Genomic DNA, 24,872 nt, shown 5'->3' with positions numbered 1-24,872 from the left:
GGAGCCTGATGAGCTGTAAAGCTGAACTGAACTGTTATACAAATTTCCTAGCTGGAGGATCTCTGAGAAGTTTCTTTATTTCCTAGTAGACATTTCTTTTGTTTTGTTTTATTTGAAGGGGGGATGTATGTGCTTGACGAGATAATAAATGTACAGAATAGCTTTCCTCCATCCTGAAATCTTTCCGTGGGCCTATAGTTTATCGAAAATTATCACTTTAAATTGTTTACTGTTTTACCAACAGAGTTGAATGAAAGTATTGTTGGCGCATAAAATGTTAGTTATATGATTCATACACATGTCAGTATACTACAAAAAAAAGCCTGTTAATTAGACTTTAAAGAAATGTGAAAAGTAAAGTACAGCAATCCGGAAATGTAAAAGGATTTCCTTCATGTATATATACTATTAGACTATATACTAGCTGTGCATCATTTATAGCAACAAGTATACAGCAAATGATAACGAATCAGGTTTGGCAAAATAATAGTGGACCAGCCAAGGAAGGAAATAATCCAAGCACCAAGGAAAAGCAACTTGCAGTATTTGAACAAGTATGCATTTTCAATATATCTCATTTTGTTTTTAACATATTTGAAAATTGCATCCAATTGAATTAGCTCTTAATTCATATGAATCAAATTTATTTCAAGATGAGTTATTTTCCACTTTAACATTTACACTTGCTAGCGTTGACCAATTGAGATTTATGAATTACTCAGATAAGAGGGTAATTTCCTTACACAAATTATGTAACATGATAAGCGGGGAAAATGCATATAATGCTGGTACATGTATTCTTCATTAATAGCATTTGTATGTTTTGTTGGGGTTTTTTTCTTCTGTTGATCTACTTTTGATCCATCCTACTCTATCCTTTCCTTGTAGAATGAAAAATGCCTTGACTCGTATGATGTTTTAAATAATCTCCATGATGCGATAAAAAAGAGGGAAACTAAATCCGTTCTGGAAATCATCTCAAAGAATGGTGACCTTGTAAACAGAGTCCTGATTGGTCATACAGCCTTGACCTTGGCCATAGATCTCAAGGTCAGTGAAGTTATCGATGCTGTTATGACAAGTTCCGACCTCGATGTCAGCACCACAGACAGGTTTGGTCGTTCTGCAATGTATTTTGCATCAAAAACTGGTCAAATCCCATTAATCAGGAAGCTGATAAAATTAGGTGCTGATATAAACCAATCAAAGTTATTGTTACATGGCTGTGCTCATGGTGGTCGTGATGATGAGACAACAGTATATGAACTTGCAAGTTTAGGAGCTGATGTCAATGATGTAGATGAGAAAAATAGAACGCCTCTGCATATCGCTGTTCAAAACTCGCTTGTAAACGTAACTGAAGCTCTGCTGCAATGTAAGGCAAATGTCAATGCTATCGAAAATGGGACATCTCGAACTCCATTAATGATATGTGCAGGAAAATCTCTGATCTCATGTGACGCCAATAGTGAAGAGGAATATTCACAATCCTTAAAAATACTAAGTGTGTTGTTAGAAAAAGGAGCTGACATCAATATATCAGATGCTAGAGGGTATACCGCGCTTCACATTGCTTTACAAAACGGAAACATCTTGGCAGCTTCTGTACTTATTCACCAAGGAGCAAAATCTAACTGCCTTAAAGAAGAAGCAGTCCAATCTGCCTACGAAGTTGCCTTGTCAAAAAATTATTTAGAGATCGCTTTCATTATTTTCCTAAATTTCTATAGATATTTTGAAAGCTTTCCCTTGGGATTCTATAGGAAAACAAAAGAGTACTTAAAGCACAAACAAAAGGATACTAGTGAGATGAACAGCTTCTTTGGGGCTTTGGAAAAGTCTTTAGAAGACATGTACATTTTAAAATGTAGTCGAGAAGAGATTGTTCTTGCAGCAAGGGAACCACATGAATTGTTAAGAAAGGTACCAAAACTGCAAAATTTGTGTAGACATGTAGTATTGCAAAATTTGAACCTTTCTGTGCTTAAAAATCGCAGTATAAAATTACCTACAGCCCCAGCTATACAAGGCTTTATATTCTATGACACCAAGTTTGCTGTCGTATGTACGTCATTACTTACGGATGTCCATGTGGCTGCGCGTATGGGAGACATTGAAACATTAGGTCGGAGACCGATTCAACAAATCGTTGATATACCATTTAATGACTTCTCGTTACTTGAAGTTGCCATATCAAGAAAAAGTATCTCCTTGACAAATTTTTTATTGGAAAACGGCACCGATCCCAACAACGAAACGAGACAAGGATTGCTACCTCTGCATCTGGCCTGCCGACAAGTTTGTCTGGAAATAGTGCTGCTTCTTTTGGAATTTGGAGGCGACGTTAACGCGTTTGACAAGCAGGGTAACTTGCCAATACACGAGGCTTGTATTGCCGGACATTTTGATGTTGCCGAACTGCTGATTCAACATGGTTCTGTCTTTGACTTTCCGGATATTAACGGCCGGTACCCAATTCATTATTCATCCGCTAGTGGTAATTGTCAATTCACGAATATTCTTCTTCAGTTAGGAGTTAATGTTAACACGACTGATACTTTTGGATATACAGGACTTCATCTAGCAGCAAGCAGAGGAAATCTTTATCTCATTAAAAATATTGAGTTAGCATACATGTTTGAAAGAGAATTGCTGATGAAAGGTTACATGTTTATGCTGCAGTATTCATGTAATACCAAATGTGTTCCAAAGCCGAAATATGGACCAGGAGTCGATCACATTAAAGTAATTGAAAATATGTTAAAATCAGGATGTAATAGTATGGCATTATGTAAAATGAACAAATCTGCAGTAGGTATTGCAAGGGATTACGGCTTCACGGATGTGATGACTATCTTGCTTGGTAATCAACAGTAATGAAGATAAGCACGTACTAGGTAGTTAAGTACTCTTGATAGGCCTTGTCTCGCTAAGACTTCCTCCAAATAATTTTGTTTTAAGAAATATTTCCTCGGCAATAAAAAGTTACCGAAGCAGCTCACTTCATTTGTTGTTTCTTCAATTAGAAATCTGTATTTAAATTCAACAGAGATTCAATATACTGTATTAAGATCTGAAGATTTCGACTAATATCCTTTATAATTATTTGTTTATGACTAATACTTTGTCAATCATATTCATGAACTTGTATCTCATTTTAAGTTGACGATACTTTTTATGTTCCCGTAATTGAAGATTCGTGGGTATACAGTTTTTGCCCTGTCCGTCCGTCTGTCTGTTTGTCAGCAAAATTTTTAACATTGCCCATAACTTTTGATGGTTGGAGCTATGGATTTCATATTTCATATAAAAATTTACCCATCTTTAACATTAGCCATAAGTTTTGAACAGTTGGTGCTTCGGCTCTCATGTTTCACATGTATATTCATTGTGACAAGACCTTTCCATGAGTGTAAATATTTTGACCTTGACCTTAGAGTTTGATCCACTTTTAGAAAACTTAAACCTTGGCCATAATTTTGAACAGATAGTACTTCATAAGTATATTCCTGGTGACAAGGCCTTCCTTGGGATACCAACAGTTTTGACCTTGATCTTGGAGGTTTACCTACTTTTGAAAAACTTAAACCGTTGCCGTAACTTTTGAACAGTTGGGCATTTATATTTTGCAATGTATATTTCTTATGACAAGGTCTTCACCTGCATAAGATTATTTTCGACCCCTTGACCTTGGAGTTTGAAACTTGACCACAACTTTTGAATGATTGGTGCTTGGGCTTTCATATTTACTAGGCATATCCATTGACACAGGTCCTTTCTTTAAGTAACAATATTTTTGATCTCTTGACCTTGGAGATTGAGAAACTTTAACCTTTGCAATAAGCTGCCATACTGGGGCATCAGTGTTTCACAAACACATCTTGTTTTATTTGGTTTTCAAAAAGGTTTCTTTGTGTTAATTCAAAATTGCTTCTTTAGTTCTTACCTAAATCACAGAATATTATGTTGTATAATTACCATTACCAGCTACAGCTCTTTATGTTGCAGTTTATCAGATACTTATTCAACGGGGGTTCGCTTCTTTCATAAAGAATGAAATAGGTGAAGACAACGAACAGTGATCGATCTCCAAAACCCTACAAACAATACAAATCTGTAAACAGGGCATAAAACACGGGCCCCTGGAAATTTCAGAGGTTGGATCAGGTGCCTAGGAGGTGTAAGCATCCCCTGCCGACCGGTCCCATCCGTCGTGAGCCCTATATATTGACAGGTAGACGGGAAAATCTGTAATCAAATTTAGTATAAAAACAAAGACCTTACAATTGGTTTGAAATTTTTAGTGTGAGACTGTGATTCAATTAATTATATTGTAATTTTATTGTATAAACAGTATACAAATGATTTGCACACAAGTTCAAGAACTTGTGTTCAAACCATTTGTATACTATTTATATAACAAAATATATTCAAAAAAATGGTTTTAAATACGTCAATCAAAATACGACCCAATGATAGGTTGTATTTGCTAACAAGGTCATTATAACGACCATAGAATTTACGAAATTTATACGCTGACTTTTAATAAGGTTGTTGAAATCCCTGTAACATCAACTTGTCAGTAGCCTGCCTCGGTTTAAAAATTGATCGTATTCAGAATATGCTCCTGAGTGTCAAATAAGTTGGCTGACATAAACACCATATGAAGATGATAGTAAAAATATTACTCTGGTGTCTATTATTTCGATTTCACTGGGATATATCGAGTCGACATATGAATGGAAGTAACTATTGTTCATTGAAAAAACGTCATCGACATATCTAAATGACGATTTGAAGGCTACAGCAAGAGTTTTCTTCTCATGTAGAAGTTTTTTAATAAATGCCTCTTCAAAGGAATATAAAAAAGGGGTCGACTAATAAAGGAGCACAATTATTGGTCATTGAAATTCCAAAAGATTGTTGGAAAACGTGGTTTCTAAAGACTATATAAATTTTGTCTATTAGGAACTTCGGCATCCTGCATATCAACCTTAGAGTACGTATGTGTATATTCAGAGTGATTTTTTACAAACCAATTTTGAAGATGACCAATCAGAAGATATGAAGATTTCCGAGTTCGATTTTTTTTAGTTCTACTGGTCAGAAACCAGAAGAGCTTTTGCGATAGTAAGGTGTCCGTCGTCCGTACGTATGTCTATCTGTCTGTCCGTCTGTAAACAAATTTCAAAACGCTACTCCTCCTACAGTTTTGGTCTGATTTCAATATAACTTGGCACATAAGTAGACTACACTATACATAATTCGGATACATAATTCTGTATATCGGTTTTTGAATTCGATGAACGGTGTTGCAATGGTTACTAAAAATAGAGATTTCTGTGAAATACTTTTAAAACGCTACTTCTCCTACAGTTTTGGTCTGATATCAATATAACTTGGCACACAAGTAGGCTATACTAAGATGCATAATTCTGTTTATCGGTTTTTGATTTCAATGAACGGTGTTGCCATGGTAACTAAAAATAGAGATTTCTTGGAAGTACTTTCAAAAAGTTACTCCTCCTACAGATTTGATTTGATTTCTATATAACTTGGCACACAAGTAGACTACATTAAGATACATAAATCTGTGTATCGGTTTTTGATTTCGATGAACGGTGTTGCCAGGGTTACTAAAGATAGAAATTTCTTTGAAATACTTTCAAAATGCTACTCCTCCTACAGTTTTGGTCTGATTTCAGTATAACTTGGCACACAAGTAGACTACACTCAGATACATAATTCTTTAAACCAGTTTTGGATTTCGATGAACAGTGTTGCCATGGTTACTGAAATAGAAATTTTCTTGAAATACTTTCAAAACGCTACTCCTCCTACACTTTTTGTCTGATTTCAGTATAACTTGGCATACAAGTAGACTACACTAAGATACATAATTGTTGTTATTGTTTTTTTTTAATTTTGTTGAATGATGTTGCCATGGTTACTTAAATCGAAATTTTTGTAAAATTGTTTTAAAAGGCTACTCCTTCTACATTTATTAGTCTGATTGTAATAAATTTCGCCACAAAAAGAGACTAAACAAAGGATCATTATTCTATTTATTGCTGTTGCAAAGTTTCAAGTGCAAATGCTTCTTTTATCTTCCTTTATAAGTACAACCAGTAAAACTACAGTCTCGTCAGAGACTTCTGGTTATGCCACGCCATAAAATGGCCGGGGGCATATAGTGTTGCCCTGTTCCGTGATCATTGACTTTCTGTTCATTATCTCGGCAACGATTGCACACAATCAACTCAAATTTGATATATAGATACGTCATATATATATATATATATATATATATATATATATATATATATATATATATATATATATATATATATATAGGAATACGCAGGTCAAGTTTGAATTTGGTCATGCTGCGATGATTTTTGACAGAGTTATCCCTCTTGAACTTAGAAAAAATAAGAAATTTTCAGTTTTCGCTCTCTAACTTTTGTAGGGATGTATGCAAAAGGTTGAAATTGCATATGCAGGTATTTTACCAGAAAATACAGGTCAAGTTCGAATACAAATTTAAAACTAATATGGCATTTGAAATTTTGGCTGCCGGCGAGGGCATTTGTGGCGTTACGACACATCTATGATTAGCATTTCATTGGATAATTTAAATTTTAGTAAAACTATAATGCAATGAAAGATTTATATATAAAATAAGAGAAATAATTGCACACTGATGTATTGGTTCGGGTGTTACGAATCTTATTTGATTTAAAATATCCTCTTGGGGTCGTAAACTTCCTGGATTGTCAATGTAGCTTAAAGGGGATTCTTGTAATAAATAATGTAGGGACTTGTTCAAATTTCTGTACTGAGGAAGAATAATTCATTAATGGTTTAAAATATGGTGAGTTTTTCCTTACTTGTCATATATATAAGTACTTCCAATATGACATTTTTGTTAAATCATTTTGGGTGTGTAAAAGGCGGGACTAATTAGATTTTTTTCCTACAGGGAAGTTCCCATATTCGATAAAGGATGTAATAATGGCTATCATCCGTATCAAACAAAAATTTCCTGGACGTTAAATGAATCAGCGACCGAATTATCGCTGTTGAAACGCATACTTGAACAGTAAAGTGTTTAAAGAATCTAGAAAAAGGAAGTTAATAGTGTCATTATTTGACTTAATACCAAGAAATACGATTCGTTATGAAAAAAATCTACCACATAATTTGTAGTTTGGTAGTCCTCCAGGCAGCCTTAGCTGAAGAGGACGCAAGTGAAGGGACACAAGTAACTCCCGGAAATACAGATGTTTGTCCATACTGGGACTACACTTACCCATACTCTAGTGGAGTAGACTCCGCATGTTGGTTTTCTGTGTCAGCATCAACCAAGGAAAGGTTTCTTCACGAAGTTGCACAGCACTCATATAGTCTTGTAAATTTTGCGCTCCGCTTTGAGAACGTTCCCCGTCATCAAATCAATGAAACAAAATGTGTTATACAAGGCAACAAATGGACATGGACATTTCCTGGACCCAAAGGTTCGAGGCAATACCTAAACTGGCCGTTAGGATACCGGGTCTGGTCTCTTGGTCTCTTAGATGTATACGCTCTGGAAAATTTTTCTGTTCCATTAAGAGTTAATGGAAACTGTCAAATCCAATATGGCGCCAACGAGACAACACAGCGGATTTCTTTAGCTCTAGCCAATCTTACAGATTATCTTGTATCTTATACTAAAGATGGCGATGTTAACGACATGGTGGAGAATTATAATCAGAGCTACTGGTGTTACAGAGAACGCATATTCATTAAGAGCCATGCACTTTATTTGCTCTGCCTCAATGTCATTTGTCCCCTGGAAGCAATGGGTTATCGATGTTGTCGTTGGAAGTGGAATTTCTTGGAGAAGACACGAATCTTGGAGTGCTCTGGAACATACCTGAAATACAGAAAAATCGGCTGGAAGTTACCATTTGTTCTTGGTCTGGTTTTATACATGTATTTTCCTCTTATTCTAGTGTGGTTACTGAAATACGTCCATGAAATCACACACAGTGGTAGATCTAATTATCATGAACTCCAAAACTTTCCAAGCAGTGATATGGAAAGTCATATTCGATTAATTGGAAAGAAGGAAAGTTGGATTTTCTACAATCCTATACATATTGGAACCATTGTGACGAGTATTTTTAAATATTGTTGTGTAAAATGCCCGATTTGGACTTCCAGAATTGTTAGAATCACTTTCTTTTTCGTAAGTATATCAATCATCGCTCTGAAGGTACTGCTGCATGGACTCATGCAATACAACGATATAGTTGCAAGTGTAAAAAAAGGTGTGCCCAATGATTTTCAGTCTATGTTAGCGGGATACGAGTTAAGCAGTAAAAATTTTCTTCGAGTGTTCGGGGGACCTTTTCTAGCATGTTTGCTATATGCCGTGTGTTTCATATTAAGTACATGCGTTCCCTCCGATTTGGCAACATTTCTTGCAAAAGGATTAGTTGAGAACAAAAATAAAATCACATCTCCTCTGAAAGTTGATGCATTTGTTCGAGTGAAATTTGGTGCCATGAAAACAACGGAATCTATTAATGGATATGAAAAAATATTCCGTTTCTTCTTATCGCAATTTTTTATGGTTCTGAATCCATCTTTTTGGAAATTTGCTGTAATCACACAGATCAGGCGCTGGAATAAGTACAGTCTTAACGCATGGAGGAAATCAGCATTTATCGGAAGAATATTTCTTTTCATAGCACCTCTGTATGTTTTGTTTTCTGTTTTGGAACTAGCGTTATGCCTTTTGCTTTATGGAATTCCATTGATTAGTTTCATTATGACAATAGCACGCGCATACGTTATTGCACCTTGGCGGGATCTAGATATCTGTGTCCCATTAAAAATCATATGCTGTCTTTTTGCGTTTTGTTTTGTGGCATTTAGCAATTACATGTTCAGTATAATTTTTGTCGATAGCTTCGTCTTCATTTGTGGAGTGTTTGTGTATACATACACTGGACTATTTGCCCATCCAGAGGTAACGTACGGATACCTTATATTTTCTTTTACGGTCCTTATGTACATGTTCGACAGTCTTAATGACATTTCTAAGGTTTACGATAATATATTCCTGCATACCAGAAAAATATGCAAGAAAATACACAAGTATGGTCAATATCCAGACACATCTTTGTTCAAAAGGGAGGAAGAATGCAAAGGCATCCCGAAAGATCTTTTCTTTTTAATTGTGAAGAAGTACAGACCAATAAGACAGCAGATTTTTATCTCCTTGTTAAAACTCAGCGTTATTGTTCTTATTTTATATATTTCTGTGGATCTCTTATTTGAATTTTCCGCCTCTAAGAACTTAAGTATACTTACACAAGCTGCAGCCACAATTATTGTATGTCTTGTACCAAAGGTTTTAGGAGACTCGTGTTCCATGTTTAAGAAACGAAGGCATCACAGTCAGTCGCAGGAAATCAAAAGAATCATACATGCATATTGTCATCCCTCCAGAGAGGTCGACGCACCAGGAGGTCCATCAAATTTAGAAGTTTTATAGATGGTGTTCCATTTCTTCTCGGCAGCAATTATTACGCTATATACTGTAGTATTATGAATTGTTCTTATAGTTTAATCCGTGAAATTAAACCACAAATTCAATTTACTGGCAAAAATCTCATTAAACTCTCAATTAATAAAGAGTTGTGGAAATGTCATGTATTCTTTTATGAAAACTATTATATTAAACATAGCAGTCATGCTACATACAGCCTTTTGTAGTATTTATAAAACATTAAATGCATACTTTCTCCTGATAAACTGATGGGGCTACATGCACCTGGTTTATTGCCGTAAGGGCTATAGAGCGAGAATGTGGGAGCAACAGAATGGGGTAGCGAGAGGTACCACAAAAGGACGCTGGAGCGAGATTACCATCAGTTGTATTTTAAGTACATGTACACGAGTTGTAGCCCTCGCATATAGACTCCTCTTCTCCTTCGCATCGTTACCCTATTGTTTTCGTTTCCACGCTCGTTCCAAGAGCGATAGTGCCATTATTAGTGTACTACCTTAAATTTTGTCTTGAATTATAATAAAATTGTTTGAAATAGTGCATATCATTTATTTATTTGAAGAAAAAAACTTGGCTAGTGGATAGAATATTTTAGGTTAACGTCTAGATTCAGACATGCTTTGCACTTAAGGTGAACACGTAAAAAAAATATTTCCGTGTGTATCACATTTTCCATACATATTATTCTAAAGAAAAACATTTGTGTGTGTGTGTGTGGGTGTGTGTGTGTGTGTGTGTGCAAATTATAAATGTAAAGGCATCAGAATGAATGGCGATTGTAAACTAGAGTAGATTAGAATAAACAGGAAGATTATATTCATGTAAATAAGAAGGATAACAATACACACTGTCAATGAGTTTTCAGAATAAATACTTTTCATTGCACATGTACATGTCATACAATAGATAATTAATAAAATGAATCAATATTCGTACTTGCATGTACTCGTCAACATTCACACTTTATAATTCTCCAAATGAAATTTAAAGTGTTTTTGAATTGGAATGTCCTTCCTTCTTTGTGGTATTCAAGAATTGTGAGGAAAGTGTAACTTCGTAATTTAATACTAGTAAGTAGAGAGACCCTGTTAATTCTCAAATCCGAGTGAATCTCTGTTGATTAACTGTCACTTCATAAGTATACCCTGGCTTTCCTGTTTCACATAGTAGAGGTTCGCTCTCGAGTAAACACACTAAAACGTCTCCTTAATGACGCTCGAATTAATTTCGGAGATCCAATCTGTGCATGAGAAAGTTTTCGTTGTGCTTTCGATGACGAATCCCTTTTTTCACTTATCTGTAAGTAATGCAGATAGTTGATACAATTCAGAAATATTAAAACAAGTTACAATGCACCAAAACAAAAATAAGTAAATAAACAACAAATTTAATGAGTAAAGCAGTGATTGCATGAAAACCCTGTTAAAATTTAAAAGGGTCTCTTCTGTGGGAGACCTTGTGTGATAAGGCAGTCTGTGCATCAAAGAGTAATACATTACGTATTTAATTTCCCTGCTTTAGGAATGTCCAGTAACCTTGATCAAAGAATTATAACTCAAAGCAGTGAAAGGTCAATGTCACATGTGTAAATTCATTAGGTTTTGTATCGATGATACATGACAAACAACCAAAAAAAGAAAACCTTTAAATTCTCAGATAAAAAATATATTGCAAGGGAAATAAGACTTATTATAAGAATTTAAACGAAGTGCTGCTAACGCAATCATTTAGTCCAAGATTCTGAAAGTATGCGTTTCGAACTATTATAACCTATTCAAACACTTGAAGGGTAACTCGTATGAAAAATCCGAGCCTTGGACAACGAACTTGTAGGTGAATTAAAGTGTTTTACTGATCTAATACCCGTACCAATAACTTAGAGTACAATAATTTTTGTGCTAACACACAGCACTGAAAGAATAGAAGGAGATACAGTACCTTTCTAATGAGCTCGTGAAACACGCATTTAATGTTCTCCGTATTAGCAGAGGCCGAACATTCCGTCAACATTAATCCATCTGTTCGCCATTCCAACTCCTCTGTTGGTTGTTTTGTTACAGTTCTGAAAAGGAAAACATGAAGAGTGTTAGAGGGGAGCCCTGGCCACATGTAGGGTTACGTCATAATACACATATGTCAGGTAGTCTTAAATTCAAATAAGTTTGGAGTATGTAGAATGGATTTATTGTCAATGGACTGGAGGTCGGGATGGGGGGGGGGGGGGGCAAGTCATAACCTATATCATTTTAAAGAAATTGCTTGTGTGGTAAGGTTAATATGTTTATGTTAAGATTGATCAATCAGGTTTATTTAACCAGACGATGAGTATGTTTCTAAATTGCTGTAAATGATATTTGAAGATGTTGCATATGTTCCTCTGAATTGATTCATCGTATATTCACGACTAAATAAACACGATAATGTATGACTTCTAAATTATAAATATTTGTCAAACGTCTGCAGAATTAAGCAAAATGTTTGGAAAATGTTTCGAATGCAATGTAGCACAGGAGAAAGCACTGCTAGAATGCGAGTTCAAGGAATTGTATCCAAGTACTCTTTGCAAATTCAAGGTTAGACTCTGACTTCCATAAAGTTGTAAGAACCTGGAATGTTCTAAATCACATTTGTTTCCTAACAAGACCATTGGAATAATCTGATTTGGTTTCTTTTCTTTCCTCAGCCAATCCATGACGACTTCCGCTATGTCATAACTGTTCCGGTCTGTCACGGAGTAAACGATCACAGCGCCATCTATTTTATGCAACCAATCCCTTGAGGTCGACTTCCTGTCCAGGTTCTGTAAACGTAACAATTAATACTTTGAAAATGCCCTTAATATGTCAGTTATCTTTTTCACTGTGAAAAGAAGTCTAAGCCAAAGCCAAAAGAGATTAAGAATCGACATTCTTTTAAACAAAGGTGAAAAATTTTGACACCAATACTATTATTCTTAATAAAAGAGCAAACATTTTTATATCAAAGGCTTTAAAAAATCGGATAAACAAGAGGAATCTCCACTAAATCTTTACAGCTTAAAAATTCTTGGCTTTTAATTATAGATAAATATTATAAAACGTAAACACAAATATATGTACAGTGAGAAGGTTGCAGTTAGAGACTTGCTTCCGACAGCTTAATCGCGAAACACGATATTTGTGTCTTAAAGATGAAATCCTTTACGCAGAGTATTTCAAATACTGTGGATTATATCTCCTAGTGATCTGATTCCAGTCTGAAATGTACTTTACTTAGCGATTAAAGATATATTTTGGCGTTATAATTATTCGTTACGCTAAATTAGTTGACTGCTGTTACAAAATTTTGGTTTTTATCCACAGAAAATACTTTTATTAATTAAGATAAGATGATAGCCACTATTTTTTTTTTTATTTTCTATGTATTGAAGAAAAAAAATTATTTGTTGATTTATATATTTTTTTAACATACCTTCCCTGCAACGTCTGTTATTTTAATCGACACTTGCTTTTCATCAACTGTGACATTTCTTTCATACGTCACTTCCTCCAGAGATGCGTATTCACTTAGATATCTTCCAGTCAAAAAGCGCACCACAATAGCTGAAATAATCAATTACTGAATTAGTATAAGTAAATAAGGAAAAGGTTATGAATAAAATAAAAATTGATAAGCCAAAGCTATTGAAAGTATTCATTTAAACTTTTACGATGGCTTGAAGTTAGTTCGGTTTTTTTTCTCTTTTTCCCTTATGACCTCTGGAACTGTTTGTACAAAAACATGTTAACAAAAATGTTTAGAAGATTGAAGAAATAACATTTACTTCAATTAACTTTACACAATTTATTGACAAAACTCTTAATCAGAGCACTAGATTCTCTTATTTTTTGTTTTCATCTAATAAACAAATAGAAAATGTTTGGATAGCACATAATATTAGTTTTTACTGCAGATGTTGACAATTAACGTACTATTCATCACCGTTTAGATAAATGTTTATTGCTTTTTCATCAGATATCACTTCTAGATGTTTCTAATTACAAAGCAAATGTTTCCTACACAAATAAAATTCCAACTTCAAAACAGGAGTGAATGAAAATGCATTAACAAAAGAACCTCTCAATTATTCTCAAAAGAAGAAATCAGTTAATGTTCTTTCTAATTTGATTTCAGTCTGTTGAAATGCTCAATCCTTATGTTACCTCATTCACGAGAAAAATTCTATTTGAAATACTTTTTTTCAATACGAAACAAGCATGTCACGTTTCTTTTACGGCAAAATACTCTTTTAGTTGATAAATATATCTAATATTTTTTAACGTCTTCTTCATCTTGAAAGTCGAGGGGACCATTAAAACTAGAGAGTATGAAAGTTCATGACTCCCTCTTGTCAGGATTGTGAGAAAATATTAAGAACATCAATCAGTTACCGAAAATAACGACTGATGGAGATGTATTGGCACTCGGCGAAAAATTTAAAACACATGTTATTTTCTGCTACACTAATTACTTCATAAATAGTCTGGGTGAAAAAAAAATCTCAGATGAAACAAGGTCCCCATGAAAACTATATAAAACAGTCCTATGTACATATCGAATGATTTTCTCCAAAAAAATAGATGTACAAAAATGTTTATACTTTGGTATATGGATTTGCTACTTCAATGAGAACATTATTTTTATATACAGGTGATACCCACTGATGGCAGAATCGTGAACGATTATTACAGCTCACAACTGGGCTCTTTTTAATTATCAAGATATCAGTAAGATATTTACAGGAAATCTTCTCAGGGTTACTCGGGATACATCTCTGGATCAAAACAACAATAAATTTCAATTTGTGTATCATGTTCTCACGTTTCTCTTTACCTACCGACTAAAATTATCGTTGGGATATTGAATATGTCTTTCTTATCTGAATAAAAGAGAATTTAGAATGAAGCTTCACTCAACAAAAAGTTCATTGTATTTCAAGCTGACAGCATTAATCGGAATATTTACAATTAACTTATCAGAGGCTCAACTTTTATCAGAACAGGTTTCGTTAAATAAACAAGATTTTGTAAACAGGCGAATGTCTAGGAAGAAAATTGGAATTATTGAAATAAACCTCCAAGTGATTAGTAGCCTTTACCTTTATACTATAAATATACCTCGATTCCAATCATAGAATTTTCTTCATCAATAAAAACAGGAAAGTGCAACGCAAAGAAATAGAAGCCGAGATTAGATGATAATAAATCAACTATACAGCAATACTGACCCGTAGCAACGGTTTCAAAAGTGGAGGGGCCAACCTTCCAAAATAACTACCCAAATCATGGAATTTACCAGTGCTCGAGCTTACAGTAACAACAACAACAAAAAACGGGGAAGGGGGGGGATTAGCATCTAATTGAAAATTTACTATAGCAGAATACTATATCGGACCCCCCCCCCCCCCACCCCCCGGCGCATACGTTCTACGGTCCTACAATAAGACAGTGCTTACGTCTAATGACAAAATTTAACATAAATATCATAACAATAGTGTGGAAAGCATACATATATACGTATATATACTTTGGTAAATCATCTAGATCAAATCATTTTTCCTAAACATCGATATTTTTAAAATTAAATCTCTATCTTTAATTAATCTTAATTACCTAGCTTTAAAAAAGGCATATTATGTTAATGCAGTGAAACAAAATTAATATATTAAAGTGATTCTAACTTTACAGAACTTAATAAATATTGGATTTCTAATTTTCTTGTAATTACATAAATATACCATAGAATGAACCCAAATGGAATTTAAGAACTTGTCAATTTAGGAATTACTAATATAGTAAATATAGATGACAGAAAGTGGTGTAAGAACAGACAGAGTGTACCAGTATGGTGATAGCGGCATAAATATAGGTGTCATATCTAATTTACACCTTATATGGTACTTTATATCTGGAGTGCATGGTAAATGTAAGTGTGGGAAATTCAGTACTGATATTACCGATATGTGTGCAAAAGGGGGATTTTTTTTTAAATTCCAAACTGTTAAATACAGAGGGGCGGATCCAGGATTTCAAATTTGCGAGCAAAATAAACGACGACAGAAACTCAAAATACCTGTAGTTATCAGTTTAATGACACAATTTTTTTACACGACTTTCTTGATTTTAGAGCGTAGGGTTGTAGGGTACTCCTAATCCGTCACTGGAATTAAAACGTTAATAAACCTGATGTATACAAACATTTAAAAGCTGTGCATAAAATCTCAGATTATTTCAAATTCGTTTGGATGATATCGTTTCCTCTTTCTATATTCACATTTCAGTCAATAAAGCCGAAATTTTTTGTCCAATAAAACACTCATCATGATAAGAACCTGGCAGTTTTATTTGAAATATTTTCAGATCGGTTAAAGATCTGACGTGTTAACATCTGAATCCTGTGTGTTTTTATCGACTTTACAACTAAGACAACTTCACACACAAAATATATGTATATTTCTTTGATAATATGCTAATAAAAATAACATTAAGCCCTTTGATTTCTAAAAATAGTAAATTTCTGTTTACACGTACTGTTCAAATCTTGTTCGAGACAATAATACGTTACTAGTGATAACTGCTTTTTTAAAATTAAGAAATAAGTACGATTTGTCCCGAGAGAGTTTGCACTAAAAATTTCAGGGGAAAAGTTGGTTTTACGTCCAAATTTAGTTTAACTTTGCCAAACTGAAATTATCTTGTCACAAACGAAAAACTATATTTCTAAAGTGATTGACTCACGTATTTTTTTTTCAAAGAATAAAGGTATGTTAAACTACAAAAAATGTTTGTGTAATTCTAATGCCCCCATATGGTAGCTCATGTCGAAAGTTAAAGTATCTCAAATGCAAGGCAAACTCCAAGATGAAGAGATAAAAAAATGTTGGTATCCCCCCAAAAAGAGGTCTCATCACAAGGAATAAACATGTGAAATATGAAAGCCCTAGCATTGACCGTTAAAAGTTACATGTATGGCCATGGGTAATGTTAAGTATGTCAAACTCAAAAGTCAATTATTTGCAAACAAGAGAAGGTCTTGTCACAAGAAATACACATGCTTTAGCTCCAACCATTCAAATCATAAGGCCAATGTTCAGGTTTTTCAAAAGTAAGACAAACTCCAAGGTAAGAGGTCAAGAGTATTTGTATCCAAAGGAAGGTCTTATCACAAGGAATATACAAGTTTGCAAGTGGGTCAAACTCCAAGGTCAAGGCCAGGAAGTTAAATATGTTGGTACCCAAAGAAAGGTCTTGTCACATGGAACAGGCAAGTGAAATATGAAGGCCCTGGCTCTAACCAATTAAAAGTTAAGGCAAGGTTAAAGTTTTTGCGGACAAACAGACAGACAGACAGAGCAAAAACTAAATGCCCCCGAATCTTCGTTTACTGGGCCATTTAAAAAGATTTTAAAAAAAAAAAAAAAAAAAAAAAAAATCATTATAAGTTATTTTAAAACATAAAAGTGCCGACAAACTCTGAAAATATACACGTGTCAGTAAAAACCAATGGTATGAATGAAAAATGGTATTTTTGTTGGACATATATAATCTTGGCGATTTATTTACTGTAATCAATTTTTATTATAGAAGAACACTGTATCAAAGGCAGTTACTGGAACAGTGCGACTCAAATGAAAATGCTAAATATCTTTGTCACAAAAAGTATGGTGAATTACGTTATATTTCTATATTGCCCTTTAACCCTATAACCTTTGATGGTTCCCTTGCGTAAATTATCATAATTATCTAAGATGAATGTATTGTTTAGTAAGAATAATATCTATTTATAACATTTCCTGTTTTCTACAGTTCCATAAAATTAAAAATTTCAGTACAATTTATAGTATTTCAAATTTCCATTTTTTTGTGACCTAATGTACGTCTACCTTTATTACGACAGCTGTTGCCTGTATACAGGGAAATGTTTGTCCCCGTTTTATTTTCGCCTTACTCACAGGTGGGTGAATTTAAAAAGGGGCGAATTAAAAAAAACACAGTTCAATTTCTTAAAAAGAACTGTGATTGGGCGAATTTAAAACGGGGTATATTATTTGCAAGTGTGAGAGGCCGATAATAACACGGTGCGAAAATAGCCCTGTATACAGTATTCGGAACGTTAATTAATGAATCGATAATATCAGTGATGCTATTGATTTTATTTATCATAGCTATTTAAAAATGCTGTAAAACTTTTCAATAATCCTCTTTCTGTGAAATATGTTGATTTCCGTTACATTTGATTCAAATAATATTATACCCAGGTTCAAATTTCACTGTTAATTGTCATCTTTCATTTTGGAGTTTTCTTCATTATTATTTGTGAAATATAGCGGCCGTTTTTTTGTTGTTGTTTTTTTTCCATTGGCACAATTTGTATATATTAGCTGAATTTGGATGTTTTACCATTTTAGGTATAAGAATAATTCAACTTGAAGGTTGTTTTTGATTTTAACTATGGTTACACACTGATTCCACATGTACTGACTAATTCGTCTGATAGATTTTAAATATTTTCTTTCTGCGAGATTTGATTATTTTAGTAGAGTATTAGGTTTAACTTCAGCTCCCCAGCAATGTGTAAGAGAATGCAGAGTAGATCTACCGTATTAAGGTTCCAGTTAGATCTCCCTGGTGGCGCACTGTCGCCAATTAGTAGAGAATATTGTTCATTACACAGATTGTATCTTGATTTTTTTTCTCCTGATCGATGGATTTAGTTCTTGAATTCGACATAAGAATCAAACTTGCTTTAAACCTATCGGGAATATTTGTAATTATTTCTTCCAAAATCACATCAAGTCTTAGAAAATGATGGATTTTGTATGCATTTCTGAAATGTTACGTATCCCCATACCTTAGGACAAGAGAAATGGGTAATCGTTACTTTAATTTTTTGTCAATTAATACATCGAGTCTCATCGTCACTCATCATGATCTAATTAATGTCTAAAAGTTTTCAATGAACAACATTTCCTAACATGCTTAATTAGTGTCAAAATGTTGTTGCTCGCTTGCATTTGATGTTGTAACGAGACGATAGGACGGCCCTAGCCTTCGTTGATGGGTGGAAAATATTTCTTTTTCTTGTACCAATTAGTATATTTTTTCATCTATACATTTAATTGAATGCATAGTGTTTTGTTGCGAATTTTGTGGAGTATTTAACTGAAGAACACCAAGAAAAACATACGAATTTTTTATGATGAGAATTTAAAAAATGTAATTGAAATGTATGTGATGTCATTTATTGACTCTGAACTGAGTGGGTTCAAAGTTCAAGTTCAACTACTGTTACTAGTGTACATATCAATACCATATCGTGAATCTTATTCTCAAAATATTTTTTTTACTTCAATTATTAATAAGGGTTATATTGGCAATGGCTGTTAAAATGAAGAAGAAAATCATTGTGAATGAAGACACAATCCAGCCATATTATACACAAATAACAGCTTATTATTGATTGAAATTTTCACATAGACTCAATTCTTACGACTTAATTATGTCTTAAATTTTTAAATTTGATGACGCTATTCACCAAGTCGTATATGTAAATGAGTTACAGAACTTACCTGTTTTGCCGACGCCTTCCTTCCCCAATACCAGGATGTTAATAGGTCCTTTCATCTTTCGTGATCAATAAAAAAAATATCAGGATCGAGACATACTTCCTGTTCGAGTCAACATCAAAAACGAATCTAGCGCACACATTACATAACTAAATATATATTTTTAAAAATTCCACGTATAATTTATCAATCAGCCTGTGTCACAAAAAGATTCTCAGGTTTGTTACACCTGTACTTGTCAAAAAAATTATATGGATTTGACCGTCCAATCTCGTCTGTAATAAATTACTAGCAGTTCAAGCCGAGTCGGGTTAATTGAACGGTAGTTTACAAAATGTGTGTGATTGTTTAGATAAGAGATCGCCAAAGAACGAGTGAAATCTTGCTGTTGCGAGCAAGGATAGGAAGAAGCTATAAAGGTGAATCTTCGTGTGTCTGTATCTTGTGACGGGGAGATTTTGCGGTTTAAAAGAATTTCCCCCCGGATTTGAGCAGAGAATGTCGGCCAGACTTCATGATAAAATGTAATTATCAAACACTTCAATTTCACGTCAATTTACGGGCTAAGTAAATAATGTTACATTCCTTGACATTGTTGGCAAAGGATAGTATATTTATCTTTCTGTTTTGGCAAAGTGCATTGGCAAATTTTTAGTGATAAATTGAAAGATTTTTAAATTGCCATATGTCACGGCACAAGTTGCATAGAAATGTTGCATAGAATTGGCGAACTGTGTAAAAGTATTTAAGTTTGAGAAATATAATAAATTTTATTTATAAAGAAGTTTGTTTCATCGTTAATAGTATACTGATAAACCACGCAGGGATCTTTATAATTTTAATCCCTAAAAACTAAGTATACAATTTACTATTGCATTTTTTTTTTACAATTATGCAATACACAATTCAACATTTACAATACACAATTATTTTACCATTGCAAATTAGTACAAATCTCTTTTCTGCTTAAACTTTCAGTAAGGCGTGACAATCTCGGCGATACTTAATTAGCGTCTCTCAAATGGTGACCTAGATTCTCATTGGTTAAGACATTATTATTATTAACATTAGCAACTTCAGATTGTTGTTAACAAACAATGAGATGACATAAGCCACACCTCTTTACTGTAAGAAACGATGTAATTGGTTCCTTCCGTCACTCGTTGACGTCTGAACCATTTTTATCCCATGTGCACTTCACCCGTGAATGAAAAGCTGTGTAAATTTCAGTATTGATGAGCTAATATGGCAACCAATGAGAATCTAGGTCACTAATTGAGAGACGCTAATTATGTATAGCCGAGAATGTTACGCCTTACTGAATATTCAAGCAGAAAAGATATTTGTACTAATTGGTATCAAATAATTGTTTTCTTCTTTAAGTTCTACTTAGGAAAATTGCAAAAAATATCTTTCCTTGATCACACACACTTCACAGTACTGCGAATATCAAGGACTCTATGATCGAGTTACTCTATATTGTCGATTTATTTGTTTGTAGTACCCCTATTTTTCACGAACACAAGGCCAGAGCAGACCAAACTCATATGGAAGTCAGTTTATTTATATAGAATAGATTAAATCGTTTCCTCCTGTCAGGTTCAAGTGGACCATGGAGGTCCCATGGGCCCACATCCTTCAAAATCTGACTGACATCCTGGATACTGCATGTTTATCACTATATATATTTTAGCGACATCTTATTTTCGCGAGATAGTCATTTGGTATTTATGAACGAAACAAAATTTTGACGAACGATGGTTTTTGTATATTATACTTAACAATAAAAACATGCAATGAAATGAACGTAGGGTGAATTTTTTGCAAGCAGAAAGACACGCGTTATTACAAGAATATAAAGTTCTCGCGAATAAAAAGTGATTTACAGTATATTAAAATCTTTATATATCTATTTATCCCAAGTATGTCAGTCAGGTTAAAGCCATCTGAAGGCCTATGTTGGGGCAATAACTTTTATCTAAGATGTACATGGATTTATTTCACCATGTTAACCCCATTGTAAAAAAAAAATAGATTTTCTTAAGAATACAGTAATAAAACAATCTTACTTTCAAACATCGATATTCTGTAAGATTAAAAATGTTGAAAAATGTTTTAAATTTAACTAAAGAAACAAAATGATTAAGAAGTTTCATTCACATTTTCATGTGACAGAGAAAGAGATATGTTTTAGCCCATGGTCCTCCTAGCTGTTTTCTATGTCCGAGTAATCACCTACATGTAGCTGCTTGTTAAAAACAACCAAAGGCGCTTGGGGATGGACCCCCCCCTTCTCCATTCTTTTCTTTTTTAAATCTGGAGTCGACACACCTTTTCCCTATTTTTGTACTCAAATATGCAAATACCTGATAACGATATTGTAACCCTTTTGTCTCAATAAGCTGTTTTTAAATATATCGTTTTCGACTGATACTCTCTTTTTATGTATCAGTCGAAAACGATATATTTAAAAACAGCTTATTGAGACAAAAGGGTTACATTATCGATAACATATAGTGCATATTACAATACAAAAATAGGAAAAGGTGTGTCGACCCCAGGATTAAGAAAGAGAAAAATGGAGGGGGGTCCAGCCCCCAAGTGCCTGTGAAAACAACTACTGTCTATTTTCTCGGACATAAAGAAACTCAATGCACAGTAAGAGGTCAATGTTTTGGAATAAGAAGAGAGGAGTAAATGTCAGCGGCTGTAATATAAGTACGACTTTGATGACACATGTACAGAACTCGAGTAATTTTGAATTAACCACCTGAATCACGAAAGAGTGTGGGTCGATAAAACTCAAAGACCATTTCCACTTCCTAGAGGAATTTTCATCCTAAAAAATTATTTTGTGTCCTTTTCCTCATAGACCAATCGCAGTAAAAACTGAATTGGTCCATTTTCCATAGGGCAGACGATGTCATGTTTTCTTGTGGAAGCTCCCATCTCATCCAAACCCCCTGCTTCCTGAGTTCAATTGCCCGTGATCTTGTGGCATCTTCATTAACTTCTCTTCTCACCTCACCCTGAATCATGCTCCTCCACTCGGTCTTGTCATTGCTGGAAATGTGACTTTTTCTGCCTTTGCACGTGTTGCTTATAATGTTCTGCAATCCTAGTATGCTCTCCGCTTGGTCTTCTGCGATAATTGCTTACCACTTGAGTCCTGACCTTTTCTTACTCCAGCATCACGGACCTTTTTGATCTAATGAGTCTCGTAAAGTCATCACTAGTCTGCATTTAGCCACTTTGAACTCTTCAATCATCGAAGATAGGGTCGCCCGCGTGGCGCAGTGGTTAGAGCGTTCGCTCTAGAGTCGCGGAGTAAGGAGTTGATCCTTACGTCGCGGGTTCGAATCCCACTGTGGGACGTGGAGACCGGTCCTTCGGATGAGACCGTATAAACCGAGGTCCCGTATCGCAGTAGGTGCTGGTACGAAAAAGATCCCTCACTGCTCAATGGCCCTGAGTGCCGAGTATAGGTCAAAGTTTGTAGCTCTCCACCGGCAAGTGGTGGCGTCTCCATATGAGTGAAAAATTCTCGAGAGGGACGTTAAACAATAAACAAACAAACAAATATCAAAGATAGGAGCTGAGATGTTTTGCTATAGAATTTAATTGAAGCAAAACTTGATGGAACTCCCAACCATCTTCTTACATGTACGTAACGGTTGACTGCCTTCTCCGAGCCCTCTACAACTGTCCTCGCTACCTCGTAAATCAGCAAAACCACATCAATATCGGCAGGATTCCATGTTGGTATTGCTAGTAAATCCAAGCTTTGTACTTTCCCGTTCTTATTTACTTTCTTCAGCAATGATGTTACAGTAGGTTTTAGTTCCTTCGACTGATTACTATTTGCCAGTGATGGATCACAGGCACTTGGGGTATGCCCCCCCCCCCCTTTTCCATTTTTTTCTTTTTAAATCGGGGGTAGAGTCACCTTTTTCCTATTTTTGTATTCTAATATGCACTGTATGTTATCAATAATGTAACTCTTTTGTCTCTATAAGCTGTTTTTAAATATATCTTTTTTGACTGATACATAAAAAGAGAGAAGGCTTGCAACTCTTTTCTCATCATCTGCCTCACCTCGCTTAAACTTCGCCTGATTATTTATCGAAAGAATAAGAAAACATGGAATATGCATACATCAATAAATTCGTTATACATTCTTCTTCCTTTTCATATTTCCATTTAATTTTTATGTGCCCCCGATTTGTAAATACCGGGCACTTCCGTCCCAGCTGGTGCACATCAACAAAATTTACCCTAGATGCAGGTGATTTAATCGAAATATTTAAAAATCGGGGGCACATAAAAATTAAATGGAAATATGAAAAGGAAGAAGAATGTATAACGAATTTATTGATGTATGCATATTCCATGTTTTCTTATTCTTTCGATAAATAATCAGGCGAAGTTTAAGCGAGGTGAGGCAGACGATGAGAAAAGAGTTGCAAGCCTTCTCTCTTTTTATGTATCAGTCGAAAACAATATATTTAAAAACAGCTTATAGAGACAAAAGAGTTACATTATTGATAACATACAGTGCGTATTAGAATACAAAAATAGGAAAAAGGTGACTCTACCCCCGATTTTAAAAGAAAAAAAATGGAAAGGGGGGGGGGGTCCATACCCCAAGTGCCTGTGTGATGGATCAGGGTATTTTATGGGGTTGTCAACTTTCGTCTTTGTCTTGGACCTTCACCTTAAATGACTGATTCGTCCCTTCATCTGATTTCATTTTTTAAACTTCAAGTTACGGTATCCTCCAGTGAAACTAAAACCCATCTATTTTGTATGCATGTTGATGTAGTCACTATGAGGTCATCCATGAAGCCTCGTATTGGCGATTGGTATATTTCTGAATTCATACTTTTCCACACATTCCGAGAAACCTAGGATTTCTGTCTTCTGGGTAGATATGTTGATGTATTTGTCTCTAACTATGTAGTCCGACAGCCTCTTTGCTAACAGTGATAAAAAGATCTTTCCCTCCACGTTGAGTAGAGACATTGTTATGAACTACCCAATAATCCTGGAGTTCATCTCTTTTGGCACGAAGCAACCCTCTGTCTGTTTCCAGACGTTTGGCACTTTTCCCTTTTCCCCATGATTCTGCACAATTTCCATATATAGTTTCGGCAGTACCTTTGGGCGCTTTTTGTGGGCTTTATGTACATAACCCTGTTGGGTCCTGGGGCTGATCCAGAGCTAGCCTTCTTATCGATGGATGTTATTTCCTTCCAAGATGGTTCTTTGCTATCAAATTCTGTTTCCCTTGGTTCCACTTCAACATAAGGTTCTAGATCTAAGTTTCGTTGTGGGTCAGAATGGGTTTCCCTCGGATAATGATCTACTTCCGTGATCGACCATCGCGTTGTACATTATAGTTCTTTGCCTAGCAACTCTTTTATGACCCTGAATGGATCTTTCACAAACGTGCCCTGTCTACAGTTCTTCGCCTCTTCATCCTCCTTGTTCTTTCTGTTCGCCTCGGCCTTGCGAGCTCCGGTGTAACATCATCGGTCAGTGCAGCTATTCTAATTTTCTCCACATCTGACCCTTCTTGAATTGCTAGTTAGGTTGTCTCAGTTCTTCACGACAGTCCCTGATCCTGGACTCTCTCCTGTTGTCACCTTTATAAGTGACCATAGATCTACAAGTTGCTTCTTTAGTGGCAAATCTTTCTTTCCCGATGTTATAAATTATGCTGGCAAG

General features: G+C 34.8%; 3 protein-coding genes across 3 annotated transcripts; 2 read left to right on the top strand and 1 right to left on the bottom strand.

Moving 5' to 3' along the window:
• The first annotated feature begins 458 nt into the window (after positions 1-458).
• On the top strand, positions 459-3,001 carry LOC133189844 (ankyrin repeat domain-containing protein 50-like). The gene is made up of 2 exons (XM_061325236.1): positions 459-554; positions 889-3,001. The coding sequence occupies exons 1-2, from the start codon at positions 459-461 to the stop codon at positions 2,875-2,877; spliced, it is 2,085 nt and encodes a 694-aa protein (XP_061181220.1). The 3' UTR covers positions 2,878-3,001.
• Positions 3,002-7,177: 4,176 nt separating this feature from the next.
• Positions 7,178-9,689, top strand: LOC133189949 (uncharacterized). The gene has a single exon (XM_061325390.1). The coding sequence runs from the start codon at positions 7,181-7,183 to the stop codon at positions 9,545-9,547; it is 2,367 nt and encodes a 788-aa protein (XP_061181374.1). The 5' UTR covers positions 7,178-7,180; the 3' UTR covers positions 9,548-9,689.
• A 436-nt stretch (positions 9,690-10,125) lies between these two features.
• LOC133189947 (ras-related and estrogen-regulated growth inhibitor-like) lies at positions 10,126-19,652 on the bottom strand. Its single transcript, XM_061325388.1, has 5 exons — positions 19,149-19,652; positions 13,013-13,143; positions 12,169-12,362; positions 11,501-11,624; positions 10,126-10,859 (listed from the first exon to the last, which is right to left on the bottom strand). The coding sequence occupies exons 1-5, from the start codon at positions 19,201-19,203 to the stop codon at positions 10,722-10,724; spliced, it is 642 nt and encodes a 213-aa protein (XP_061181372.1). The 5' UTR covers positions 19,204-19,652; the 3' UTR covers positions 10,126-10,721.
• Positions 19,653-24,872: the final 5,220 nt, after the last annotated feature.

This window comes from Saccostrea echinata, unplaced genomic scaffold (genome assembly GCF_033153115.1).
Source record: "Saccostrea echinata isolate AGI-Se365-2 ecotype Australia unplaced genomic scaffold, CSIRO_AGI_Sech_v1 ptg000020l, whole genome shotgun sequence".
Taxonomy (NCBI): domain Eukaryota; kingdom Metazoa; phylum Mollusca; class Bivalvia; order Ostreida; family Ostreidae; genus Saccostrea; species Saccostrea echinata.
This window is presented reverse-complemented; position numbering and strand designations above follow the sequence as displayed.

Bases quoted from the DNA above. Each gene is read 5' to 3' on its own strand.
- LOC133189844 (XM_061325236.1), top strand. From the start codon at position 459: ATGATAACGAATCAGGTTTGGCAAAATAATAGTGGACCAGCCAAGGAA. The intron at 555-888 runs GTATGCATTTTC...CTTTCCTTGTAG, and splicing joins AACTTGCAGTATTTGAACAA to AATGAAAAATGCCTTGACTC.
- LOC133189949 (XM_061325390.1), top strand. From the start codon at position 7,181: ATGAAAAAAATCTACCACATAATTTGTAGTTTGGTAGTCCTCCAGGCA.
- LOC133189947 (XM_061325388.1), bottom strand. From the start codon at position 19,203: ATGAAAGGACCTATTAACATCCTGGTATTGGGGAAGGAAGGCGTCGGC. The intron at 12,363-13,012 runs GTATGTTAAAAA...TTACGTTTACAG, and splicing joins TAACAGACGTTGCAGGGAAG to AACCTGGACAGGAAGTCGAC. The intron at 10,860-11,500 runs GTACTGTATCTC...CATTACTTACAG, and splicing joins TTCACGAGCTCATTAGAAAG to ATAAGTGAAAAAAGGGATTC.